This window comes from Dermacentor silvarum, chromosome 3 (assembly GCF_013339745.2).
Source record: "Dermacentor silvarum isolate Dsil-2018 chromosome 3, BIME_Dsil_1.4, whole genome shotgun sequence".
Classification (NCBI taxonomy): Eukaryota; Metazoa; Arthropoda; class Arachnida; order Ixodida; family Ixodidae; genus Dermacentor; species Dermacentor silvarum.
Window position 1 is genome coordinate 207522547 of NC_051156.1, and position 12785 is coordinate 207535331.

A 12785-nucleotide genomic window follows, 5' to 3' on the forward strand; every position below is an offset into this window, starting at 1 on the left:
GCACTTAACAGATACACATACACGCGCAATCCCGTACGAGTTGCAGACACGCAAGGGCGACTGCCACACTGCTTCTAACGCGCGTCTGTGACGTGGCACTGTCGTGCTCTTTGCACATAACACGTATGAAAGTTTCATCATCGGCGTCTTTTATTGCTCATGAAACAAGCATGTTGACATCTTCACCTCTCGGACAGTGAAGGTAAGAAATTAAGTAATCGTAGAATTACTAAATGCCAAAGCCTGGCGGGGACGCCAAAAGTTCCAACACCACTTTCAGCGGAAACCAACGACGGACACACTATGAAAGAAAGAACGCTCGAGAATAGTCTGCTGACTATAGGAACTGACCGTATACTGATCAGTTCGACCCGAAATGCATGAAGCAGGTACAGCAGCGCAGGGCTGTTGTTTGGGCCTTATGATGCTGCACGTTCTGGGGTGTATAAGTGTGCGCCGAAGCAATTAGTACACATTTACTTGCTATTAAGCAGAGGTCGTAGCGCGTATTCTTGCAAGTTGTGCCCATCCCGTGTGCAACGTCATTGTTGTAAAGGCCGACAAGAACTGCAGAAACTACACAATCCATGAACACAAGCGTTCTACAGCATAGACCAGTTCTCACTTGAACTGATAAGACCACTTGGCCGAGAGCAGTGGGTATTAAAAGAGCCGTTCCAAACGCCACGACGTGCCGAACACGTATAGAGACGAGACACGCCGAAGCTGCCTTTTCGGGCAATGTTATACGCTTTCCTTCGCAAACTCCGTACTTGGCGCCACGTTTGAACAAAAGAAATGGATACACAAAGGCGTGACGCCCCGTCGGGTCCTGTGTGCGCGTGAGGGTGAGTTTATGCGCGCAGCCCTCTTGAACTTTGACGAACGCGCCGGCAGCACGAAAGACCGAGACGCCAGTCTCAAGAGTGGCGAGGGATTCCGACGTGCAAGAAAAGAAATAAATGAATAAAAGAGGAAAGGGGGGGGGGGGGGGGAGTGGAAGAACAAAGAAATAAATAAACCAACGAATCCGGCGGGCCCCCCACCACTATATAGACGCACTCGTGTCGTATATACGAACTGACCGGCTGGCTGGCCGCGTTATCGGTTCGACTAGGATCTCCATTTAAAGTTGTTCTCCTTTTTCTTTTTTACTTAACTATTGTGCTCGAATCGTTGCGTTCCTGAAACGTCGAGCCGCCCCTCGTCCTTACTTTCCCGGGATCTGCCAACCAAGGCTGGCTTCTCTTTTATTTCGAGCTTCATCGCGTGTATAAGAGGAAGAAATGCTCCAGTCAAGGTTGAACGCCTCGACTCGACCCTTAACGCCGCCTGGTCCGCTAATAAAGCTCCCACGAAAAGGAGCGGACTTGAGAGGGAGGCGCAAGGTTTGCTTTTGTGTGTAGGCGCCGTCTAGAACACGCGTCTTCGCTGCTGCTGCTGCTAAGCGGGGCATAAGGCGCTCGCCTTGCCGTGTATAATAATTCAAACACGGAACACACGCACACACAAGCGCGCTGCTGCGAGACAAAAGCCGAGCCACGAAGGCAATCAAGGCCGGACTAGTGTAGCTGCTGGTCGTCGAACAATCAGAGAGATTAATGGGGCTCGCCTGCGCGTTGTTAATGAGTGCCGATAAAGCGGGAGGGTTCGAGTCCCGCGTATAAAGCCCGTAATGCAGATTTCACTGACAACTCCATCAGCGGCGGTCAAGAAAGAAACTCCGATAAAAACGGGCCTCTGGCATGGTCATCTCACAGTGTTGTTGAGTTCTTGACGCATGCATGCAGCTCCAGCTGGCCCCCGCACACAAAGCTTGCGTGAATATAATGGCGGTGTGCGAAGAAAAGCCCCGAGTAAATGCGCGAGGTCTTAAGTGAAACATGACGCCTGTTGCAACGTTACACGCAGAACAGGGGATGTGCGGGTGGTTGGTGAAACCAGAAGTGAATAAAGAACTGCAGGCTAACCCTGTATGAAGACATTAACGACCTGTGTTGCAAGTGTACGGGCAGGATAATGCAAAACAAGCGCTGCGTGCACTTTGTATCAGCAGTATTGTTCGCGTTGCCCTGGTTCAACCTTTGTAAGCGGATGACTTCATATTTCATCGGATAACGAGAACTCAGTAGATGCACGCGTACCAGAGCATACAATTTAAGGTGGCTCCTACGGTATTTTAATCTCAAGCCCAATCCACGAACGAATTGAATATGTTCTAGTTCGTGAAGTTACTTCGGGCCGTATATAGAGCGCACCCTCTATAGTCGAGAAGGTCATCGATCCTAGATAATGGTTCGGATCGAACGAGCAACACCTTCTGACATGTCGAAAGATGAACGCCTATCCTACCGCTCTAACAAGACCTGACACGTTCATATCGTCGATAGACACGTGTGAGCATGTGCAGTCTTGTCAGCCAAGGCGGCTTAAAACTTTAACACAGCACTACCTTCTTTATGTATGAAATACGGAAGTACAAGTGAGAATGTCACGTTGGGCTTTGAGCGCACGACTTCTTCGCCTGCTCTTTGAACAGCGCTGTCCCGAACTCGTAACAATTTTCTTGCAAAAAGTCCTTTTTATTCATGACACGGACGCGTGTCTTAACGACGTTAAAGACCTCCTGCCTCAGCGATTCATGGTTCCCATAGAGGAGGAAAGCACCAGAGACATTTTCTGAAATTCCTGGTAGCTCTTTTCTGCATCCGCTAAGCTTTCGCGTCGTTTGACTGGTCCCCGCGGACCGCTTCAAGCAAGCGCGTAGGCGCGTATAGTCGCATGCAAGCGCGCGCTTGACGCGCGCGTGTCGATCTCGCTATAGCGCCTCGATATGGCGGGTTTCCGCACGTACCTGCGCGTGACTGCCGAGTAGCGACTGGGCCGCGGCGCCGGCCATTTGCAGCGCCTTGTTGGCCACGTCGCCGTGAATGGACCCGGCCGACACGGTCCCCTTGTTGCCCACGACGTCAGCCGAGCACGGGGCCGCCGGCGCGGGTGACAGTCGCGGGGGCAGAGCGCCGCGGCCGGACAACGTCGTGGTCGCGTCGGTCAGGGAGGCCCCCGTGCTGCCGCAGCTCGAAGAAGCCGGGCTCAGGGGTGGCGCCGACAGAGCACCTCCTGGACCGGGTGCCGTCGAGCCGAGGCAGGACACGAGCACGGGTGGACCGCCACCACCCGTTCCCACCGTTGTTCCCGTTCCCGTTCCTCCGGACTGCTGGTGCTGGCTGGTGGCACAAGCGGCGGCCGCAGCTGCTGCCACGACCGCTGCCTGCTCTTTGGCTCTGGCGACGGCTTCGATGTTTTGCAGAAAAGCTTGCGTGCCCAGCAGCGCTCCCGGAGACATGCTCTCCAGGATTTTGCCTGCAACGGAAAGCATAGATGGTGGGGTTACTCAAATATCCGCTCTACTCAACTGCGTCTGCGACAGGGCAGCTCGGCATAAAGAAAATTAATAAGACCACTACCAGCATAGTACCGTTCAGCGCCTCGACCTGTTGTGTGCACTGCACGCCGGTGCTTCTACGCCAGTGGTCCAAATCTGATCCCGTGTGGTGGGAGTTCCGTTTACGTCACACAATCTGGAGTTCTCCGCTACGGCCTCTCTCGCAGACTAAGAATCAGTTTGAAACCTACGACCCAACGGTGTCTGCATGTAATCCATCGAATGTGAATTGAAGTCGTAAACCCACTGAGATTTATTGTGTAATGTGTCGATACCAGCAAAAGATATCAACATCCCGATCTCCGAAGAAATTTAGTACGCAACTGCTTACGCTCGTTTCACGTTCTCATCGATCCAGAGAATATGCCATCTCAAGGGCTTTTCTCTTCGAAGTATGCCTGTGCGGAGGAAATGACTGGTTACGAAATGCGGTCGATTAAAGTTCGCTCGACTAAGGTCACCATGTCTATACCTGGTTGCGTTATGCTTATTTCGGCCTGTCTTCGCCTGAATGTCGACGATACTGTAACGCAGACCCCCGTCGAAGTTATTGCGAAACGCACAGCAGATTATCGACCTGTCAAGTAGGGGAAGGAAAACGCTCTATTCTTCATGGGCCTGGACAATCCATCATGTTGGGAAGCAAAATGTATCGTTGTCCGCGTCTCTTATCGCCTTTCTGTTTTTTCCGTTCCGGAAAGCGTCGCGAGAAACGTGGGTGTCGCAATTCCACGGTGTCTACAACCCGTGGTGAGCAACTGCAGCACATGCGCTGTACAGGGCATACATACTGCGTATTATTCATACGAATGCTCGCGCTGCGAACAAAAAAAAAAAAAAAGAGGAGAAGAAGAAGAAGAAGAAGAGAGAGTCAGCGCATACTTCTCCCAGCGGGGCGTTGGAAAAGATTGCGAGCAAACCTAACCCTGTGTCAACACTTTTAAGGATGAAAGGCCGAGTCGCTTCCTCTCCGGAACGTTTTCTGCAATGTTGATTTACAGTGTCGCCTTTGCGAGGGCACCGCGGAGGCAGATGGGACGATTCTCCAACCTTATACTTCTACTTCTGTCTATGCATATATACGAGTGCACACACATCATTTCCCTCGGCACGGATGGCTTATTCGCTTTCGAAAAACCAAGGCTGCAATGCGCCTAGCTGGTTCACATTTCTTTTGATCGCACGCACACAGGTCTACCAATAAACAGAGCTGAGCCTTCTATATATTTTTCTTTATGCCTCTGACTGCGCAAAAGGCGGCTCTGTTGGAGCCTTCCAAACGACGAGTGTGTTTTCGAAGTGACCTAAAAAATGACGATAAGGGAAGAAAAACGCAACGCGCAGCAATGCTTGCACATATAGCTGGCGAAGCACCGAGACGGCCTCTTTCCTTTCTCGGTCCCGAGGAGCGTCGGGTAGAGGTGCTAATTCTATTTCTTATTCTTGAGTCGCGGTCCGCGGAGCGGCTTGATTAAACGGGGCAGGGCAGGGCGAATTCAAACAGGCCGCGTGTTAATTGCATTTCCCGCGTCCGAGTCGAGCAGGGCTCCATTCCTCCCCTGTCTCCCCCATTCACCTCCCCACACCTCAGAGACGCCCAGGAGATGCATTCAGTGACAAGCCTCAATGATGGATTGGGAGCGTCCGCACGCCGACGGCGCAGAGAAGGACGACAACGAACCGAGCATGCGCACTGTCTCTTGTACGCAGCGGATGTTGAAAGAGTGGCGCGATACTTGAGGAAGGTGCGCGCGTGAAAACTGGGCGAGCGAGAAAAGGGGAGAGAAATAGAGAAATAAGACGAACCTCTCTACAAGCGGTTCACAGAACAGACAACTCTCTCTCTCTCTCTCCTCACTTGAAAGTCGTGTTGCTTCGGCTGGCATAGCGGCGACGAGTGGCGAGGAAAAGAAAAATCGAATCAGCTTCGGAATCTGCGAGCCACTCCTTGTTTGAAGTGTGCTCGTTTTCTTGCTATTCGGTTGTTTGTCTGGACATTCCGGCTCTGCTTCCCTTCGGAAGACAAGTGTGGTCGTCGTTGCACAAGGAACGAAAATAGAATGAATTCGCATAAGGACGCCCGGCTCGGGATCTGGCGCCCGCCGCGGCGTGTGTGTGTGCTCGCGTCCGCTTGGCAGGCATTCAGAGGAGGCGTGACCGACTGCTTCGCACGTTCAATCAAAAACGCGAGAACGAAACGTAGCAAAACGCTTCGAATAAAGGAATGTTTCCTTTGACTCAGACTCCTGATACGGCCCCTGCTCGTTTAATTTGAGAAGCCGATCCGCGCACGATACGCGCGCTCGCGGGTCCTTTTTAATCGCGGGAAGAAATGTGGACGGACGGTGGAGGGCCGAGAGAAAAAACAACGAATGACGTATAGAGAGTTATTAAGTCGGGCAAGAAGGCCCGGTTCCGGAATCCGGTATGAGAATCACCAGCTCGTCTGACAGTGGGCGTGGTTGTGACGATGCAGATGTGAACGACGAGAAGGCAGTTTCTTTCTCTGGCCCTTTCTCTCGTTTTCTTTCGTCGTTCTTACGTCAGAGAAACGAAGTAATTTGAATACTTCCTTTCAGATGTACGTACATGTTACAGGTTATACCCGAATTAAAGTTTAATTGTCACAGGTCATAATTCGATAGACAAGATAATACAGTTACAGACTTTGGCAGATTCAGTTCGAAGACAGTCGATGCATATAGAAATTGTCAGAAGGCAGTCTACGGAGCGTCATTCACTTGTCACCAGGTTTGAGAGTGCAGACACGTGTAAGGACAGCTTCTAAACTTCGAAAATAGGTCCAGTGCTGACGAAAGCACAAACATCCCATTAGTCGTAAGCAAACAGGTATATTACATGAATAGTACAGAAAGTGAGAGAGGCATAAAGGAGAGATGCCTCGACTATTGTACAGTCGCGCTGCAGGCTATACGATTCTGGAAAAGACGCCACATGTAGCCGCGTTTCTTGAATAAGGTAAGCACTACACTGCTATAAGCCGACACAACCGACAGTGCTCTTCAAAAAATAATGAACAGTGCTCAGACGAGCACTGTTCTTCGCTGAAGTTGAAGCATTCAGCCGAGCGCTCGCTTCGAAAACGCAACCTTTTCTCCTTCACGCTTAATCTACACTCCACCTCAGCAACTTCCTGCAGTGCGGTGAAAACCACCTGGGTCGCGTTAGCCAACCAGAACAGGTAACTGAAGGTTCCTCCCCTATCCGCCTCTGATATCATCTTCCGCGTGACTCTGACTGAATGTAAGAGTCACGGAAATATTAGTAACGCACAATAGGCGATCCATCCTCCACTCTCTGGAAGACGCAACCGGCTCTCGCTACTGATCGGCTGACAAGAGTCGTAGCCTTCACTGCAGTGCCCAGGTGCGGTGAGATGGGAGTCGCGGTGGGACTGGAGTGGGTGCGAGAGCCATGGAGGAAAGTCGTGCCAGACATGTACCTATAATTCACGCATTTACGCCGCCTGTACAGTAACCGCAATAAGTACTGCACACGGGGCATTCGACGATACAATACAGGAATAGGAAACCCGAGAAGAAGCTTCGAAGGTGGCACCGAGTGAAAAGCAAAATAAAAAAAAAAAAAAGAAGAAGAAGAAGAAGAAAAAAAAAAAGGGGGGGGGGGAGCAGCACGCCTTCTCGACGCACGCGGAAGCGAGAGCAGAGATGGCGCTTTAAAACGGTCTGCAAACAACCATCGCGTAGTGCGGACAGCTCACGCAGACTGCGGACTATAGTACGACGACGGCAACGCCGGAGGAGCGGAGGGTACAGGTGCGTACAGAGCAGGGGAAACGTGCCGGGAAGCGCGAGAGATCGTAAATAAGAACCTTATCTGGGAAACTGTCTCGGCGAAATCTTGTTCAGCAGCGAGCCGGTGGGCACACACGTCGCGTGCGGTGCTATAGAGCACGCCTCGTGCGCGTGTACGCACACGCACGTACGGACGCGGGCTGGGCAGGCGTGTCTGCGCGTCGCGCTGCAGGTACACACGGACGTACAGAGCCACGCGCAGGCTTAACGCGCAAGTTTGCTGGTGATCACTGCATGGTGCTTGCTTGCTGGGGGATATTTGGCCCCCCGGGTCTTTCGGCGAAGAATGACAGAAAGTACCTAAAGACTAAAGACAGTGACGCAGAGACGAGGCGGAGATCCCTCCTTCGGCAACAAATTACGCGCAGCATCGTGCGACACGATTGGTGTGATGGTCACTGCTGTTGTATAATGTGTCCAGATGTCGCACCGATCGTTGCGGTACATTGCCGCCTTGGTCATCAGCGTCATTGCACTTGTATTTACCATCGGGTCAGTTTAGATGCTGTTGGTCGCATTTAAGTCTATATGTTAGGTGCCCATACAGTCTGTTTAAAGGGTGTCTTTCAGCCATATAGATAGCATGGCAGTATCAAAGCCACCGTGGCTCTTTAGTGAGTGGCTTCCGCTATGAAATGCGAAGCAATTGAGAGACAAAGATACAAAGCGGGTTAAAGAATGCGCCGGAGAGGGCTTCGCGAGACAGCTACGTGACCCTATGCGAAGTGTCTAGAATGAGAAAGAGAGAGCAAGAAGTAAGATACAAAAGCCTGGCGCTTTCGCCTCATCGGTCCAGTCATTCTGCTGCGTGTCTCATTCGTGGTTCGCGGAATGAAGAGTTGAGACGCAATTACAATTAAAACTTGGCATGAGAAAGAAGCACCGCGAAGCATGAGTGAAGGCAGGACGTCGGGATGGAATAAAGAAAGAAGGCCAAAGACGAAGCGGACGAACCGATGAAATTGACGGACCGAACTGAAGCAAGGCGCCAGCTGTCCGCGTCGTGCGCAGACCCCGTCGGTGCTTTCACCGGCAGGGAACGGATGAAATGGAACTGGCATCGGTCACTCCGGCGCAGTGTGAATTAGGAAAATAATTGCGAGGAAACAGAAATGACAACCTATGTGCTGGCGTCAATATATATGTATACGACCGAGCTCCTTCCACCGTTGTGTATCGATCACTGTCCTGTAGTGCTTTTTCCCCCTCCCTTCTAGCAGTAGTGACAATGGGAACAAGGTCCTAGATTAAGGGACATCGAGTTGACGAGTATAACAGTACGTAATTCTGTTCTAGACATGACAAAAAGCGCATGAACGGAGGGGAACATGATTATGAATCGTGCGGAGTTTCACAAGCTACCCTTGTAATGCCGCTGCACTATTAGCAGTTGCAGTTATATTTGGTCCTGTGCCTATCCTGAAGCGCTAGGTGCAATAGTGGTCATCACGACAGCGAATGTGCATGTCAGCGAATGAACTTCCCTATAGCGGCTGCACACAGCCAACCTTATGTCTCCAGATGACACAGCAAAGGAAAAATAAATAAAAATAAATAAATAAAGGCTATTGGTGGGACGTTTCGACGAAAGAAAGACTGAATGTCACCAGTTAAATTTCACGCGAACCCTATCAGGCAGGGCAATTCATTCCAACGTAGGCGCGAAATACAAGGCCCTATTGCATCCTGGCTACGAGCTTAATATCTGGTATTGGAAACTGTCCAAGTCCCGGCATGAAAGTATAGAAACGCTACCCGCGGCACTTCAAGTATCAGCAGCAAATTTCGAACAAGGAAAGCCTGTAGCGGAGGCGCACATGTTGCCGGACGTCGATAGAGAGCGAAAGTGATAGCAGTGATTTACATTCTTGGTGTGCACGTTCACGAGGCACGAGAGTTTTCATAGTAAGAACGTCGATCGCTTCCTCGTTACATTACCCTTCGGTCTGCAGACCATTTTGCCTTGTATACTTTCTTCCCTTCGTCTATCTAAAATCCGTGCGCTGTCTATAGAGAAGAGTCACTAACATTTTTTTTTTCAATCTTCCGTGGCCCACAGACTTCCAAAACGGTTGTTTGCAGATTGTTGCAAACATTAGCCGTGAAAAAGGGTCAGGTCACAAGCTACAGGCGGTATATGTGTATACGTTCTAGATACTTCACGGAACATGTCAAGAAAACTCTCTCTACGCAGCGCGAGGTCAAGTGTTCGTGGCACACAGGAAACTCCCCAAAAGAAACAAACACAGCAATCGCATTGAAACGAACGAAATTGCAGCTTGAATGAAAGTTTCTGCTTACATCCGTTGTCTTATGCAGAATGCAAGAAAGCATGCATGCGTGGCGCGAAGCTCGCGTCCTCTGGCGAAGAGCAGACAAAACACTAAGAAACCAGCAAGACAAAGAGAGAGAGAAAAAAGGTGCTGAGTCACCAGGATTGTCAACAATGATATCACTCAACTGAGAAAGGACGCGCTAAAGAAATTCATTCGGTTTGCTTTCTTTCTTTTTATCTGTAGTCTGACTGCGTAGTGATATCTGCTTGCTATTAGATGCAAGTCTGCAACGCCCGCGGCAGGCTTTCCCGAGAGATCGACGCTTGCATTTTGCTTTCACAGTTTGCCATGCCAGCACCACCACACAGCGTCATGCATCGGGCGCACACAACAAGATAACCGCTAAGTGAACCGGGGCCTCACGCTAACCCTAAAGGAAACGTGAGCAACAACATAAAGAAGCAAGAAAAAAAAAAAGACACAAACAAGTGAAAACTTGGCGCGAGCGCACGCACGCGTAGACAATTCATTTGCGGAAGGGTGCTAATGAACGGCATAAAAAATAGGACCCGCGGAACGGCGTTGCGAAATGGAAGTATGCGACAAGCAAGCAAAACAAACTAAGCTCTATTCAAAAGCAAAAATAAAAGACAGCCCGGGTACCCAACCCAACCCAATCCGACCTCCCCCCCTCCTCATCACCACGCTGCACGACTGGGCACTTTTCAAATGGCATAAAAAGCAAATGAATCCTAACAGCATCCAAATATAACAGACGAAAGAAAAAAAAATGACGGAAGGAAGGAAACATAGTCTAGTACGCATGCAGCAAGAAAGAGCATCAGGACGACAACGCGTTGCTTCATGACTCAGAGAGTGCCACGGCTTCAGCCCACATCTTTCGCGGGGCATTTCATTTCCTTTTGCCGTTTCATTTTTTTGAACCGTCTGGCGCTTCTTGTGTCGTTGTTTTCTTTCTTAGTTTTCTGTATTCATGCAATCGCATTAATTGTTATTTTCTTTGAGTGCTTCCCCTCGTTATAACACTAGTGTGACTGCCAGGTTGAAAAAAAAAAATTCAAAGAGGAGGGAAAATGAAATATAAAAACGAAGAGTGGTACTGAAGGGTGCGAGGACGGCACCGACTGTTTGCTATTTATCGCCTTCCTTTCGTTTATCTCGAAGAGAGAGCAGGGACTTCTAGGAGAGATCTAAAGCGAAATAAATAGTAATAAAGAAAACAAAGGCCCAACTGGCGTCAGCCTCGTGGCCTCTCAGTCGGTGCGTGCTTTTATTTAACCACAGCGACACGCCTTCGCGTCGTACTCGCCGTGACTCATGTGTGTATTGGCTTCAGGCTCTTTCCATCTGCGTGACGGGCCTTATAAGTCCCGGCGCGAACGAATAGATCGACGATGCATGAAGATAACGCGAGGGAAACAAAAATAACGAATGCCCCGTTCTCGGGAGGGGGAAAAATATAACTAGTCGAGACTCCCTTTTCTTTTCATTAAAAAGTCCTACAGGCTTCACACATTGCACGTGCAAAAAGAAAAAAAAGAAAGAAAGAAAAAAAGTGCTGTACAGATCAAACGGACATCTTGGAATCTATATGTGAAGCGAAGCTATCGTGAATCGGTTAATGGAATGCTATAAATTTGCCCATTTCGTTATAGGGCGTCTCTGAAGTAAAGGAAATTGGCCCGCGCGTATGGACTCTCTCGCACTCGGGCTACGCGATGTGACACACGCAGCGACCACCTCAAAGAGCTATAGTTGGCGTTGGCACTATAGCAGTATACGTGTGATTGTGGTCGAATGGATCGACCGTCGGGCGGTGTTGGAGGACCGGTGTTCAATCCCACCACCGAGCTACTCGACAAGACAGCAGCAGCATCCAGCAGCTATACGGTCAGGAAAGTGCGGTATTGTGCGCAAGGAAATCTTCGCTTTACAATGCACCACAGTTTGTATTTGCTGGGTTAAGCGTTTAAAGCGTGACTATATATATAGCGAGGCTGAAACGCTTGAAACTGGGTACCCCAAGAGCCTTTGAGCACAGGCCTGCTATGCATGATCACTAATTTTATGTACGTTCTGCGCCCGCAATGATAACGATGAACGAGTAAGTCCCCTCAGATAGAAAGGTTTTACCTGCATCTGGCCCATTGTCTACGCTTATGGCCCTTTAGCAGAAGTTTGCCACGCCCTCTGCACCGTCGTTAGGTTACTCGATGTCACATAAGGCAACAAACATCACTGCTTTAAGATACGTTACTGGCGTTTTCAGGCTAAATCGCAACTAACTGTTGGCGACAGCATACAACAAAAACAATTTGCGCCATGTCATTTTCTTGGCAGAGAAGGCGCACTGCCTACCAAGGCGGCATGGTTTTATCAGTGAATCATCGACTTCAAGCTTGTAACTGTTACAGCCATTTGTGCACGTGACCTCTGTTTTGATATTTATTGGTAAAGAGGGTAAGAAAAGAAACATCGAATATTGTGTTTCGGTTGTTTTTGACCTTGTACGAGATTTGTGGCCTCGGCAAAAGCTCACATGTGCGGAAGTTGCTCAAAAGAAGGCTCAGCTTAAAATCCAGTTAGCAGCCGACGTGTCTTAAATCTCCTCGACGACCCTCGACTGTATGTTTCTGTAATCATCTCGTCAACTCACAGCCTGTAATTCACGGCAACTCCTCACCTTAATCCCTGCATTCCCCTCTCCACTCTCCCAAACTCTCCCTTTAGCAATGCCAGCGCGCCCGTGCGTATTCCGTCCGAACTCCAGCAGGCCGTAAAATCAGCCACCCAACTAGACAGTCGTAGGCCAAAGCCGAGCCTAGGGACAAATAAAAGTACAATACAGACAGCCTAATCGCACGAGCCAGGAGCCGTACGGTGCTAGCGGTATTAGCTGGAGAAAAACACCGCTACGCGTCGGTTAGGAGGAATTCATCCCCCCTTTTCCGTGCTCTGTGCGGTGGGCACCCGAGCGTTTTCGCATCGTACGCGTACGCCACCGCTCCTCGCCGCGCAGCCTATCGTCAACGGCGGCTGGCGTGGCGTAGCGTTGGCTAGCGAGCGAGCGAAAGAAAGGCCGGGAGTGGAGCCAGTGAGCGATCCACAGTCTACGCGCGCGCGTGCGTGTGTGCGTTTAATCCAAACAGCCCCGTCCCACCACCCCCACCTCCCTTCAACCGACCTCCCTCTCGCGTGCGTCCCGCA

General features: G+C 50.3%; 1 protein-coding gene across 5 annotated transcripts in view; it reads right to left on the bottom strand.

The window, feature by feature from the left end:
* LOC119446553 (uncharacterized) overlaps positions 1-12785 on the bottom strand; it is a 531274-nt gene that overhangs the window by 32254 nt on the left and 486235 nt on the right. For all 5 annotated transcript variants that reach the window (XM_049664212.1, XM_049664209.1, XM_049664210.1 and 2 more), the window contains one exon: positions 2855-3363. In XM_049664212.1, the coding sequence (XP_049520169.1) occupies positions 2855-3363 (509 nt within the window). The remainder of the gene's footprint in view (positions 1-2854; positions 3364-12785) is intronic.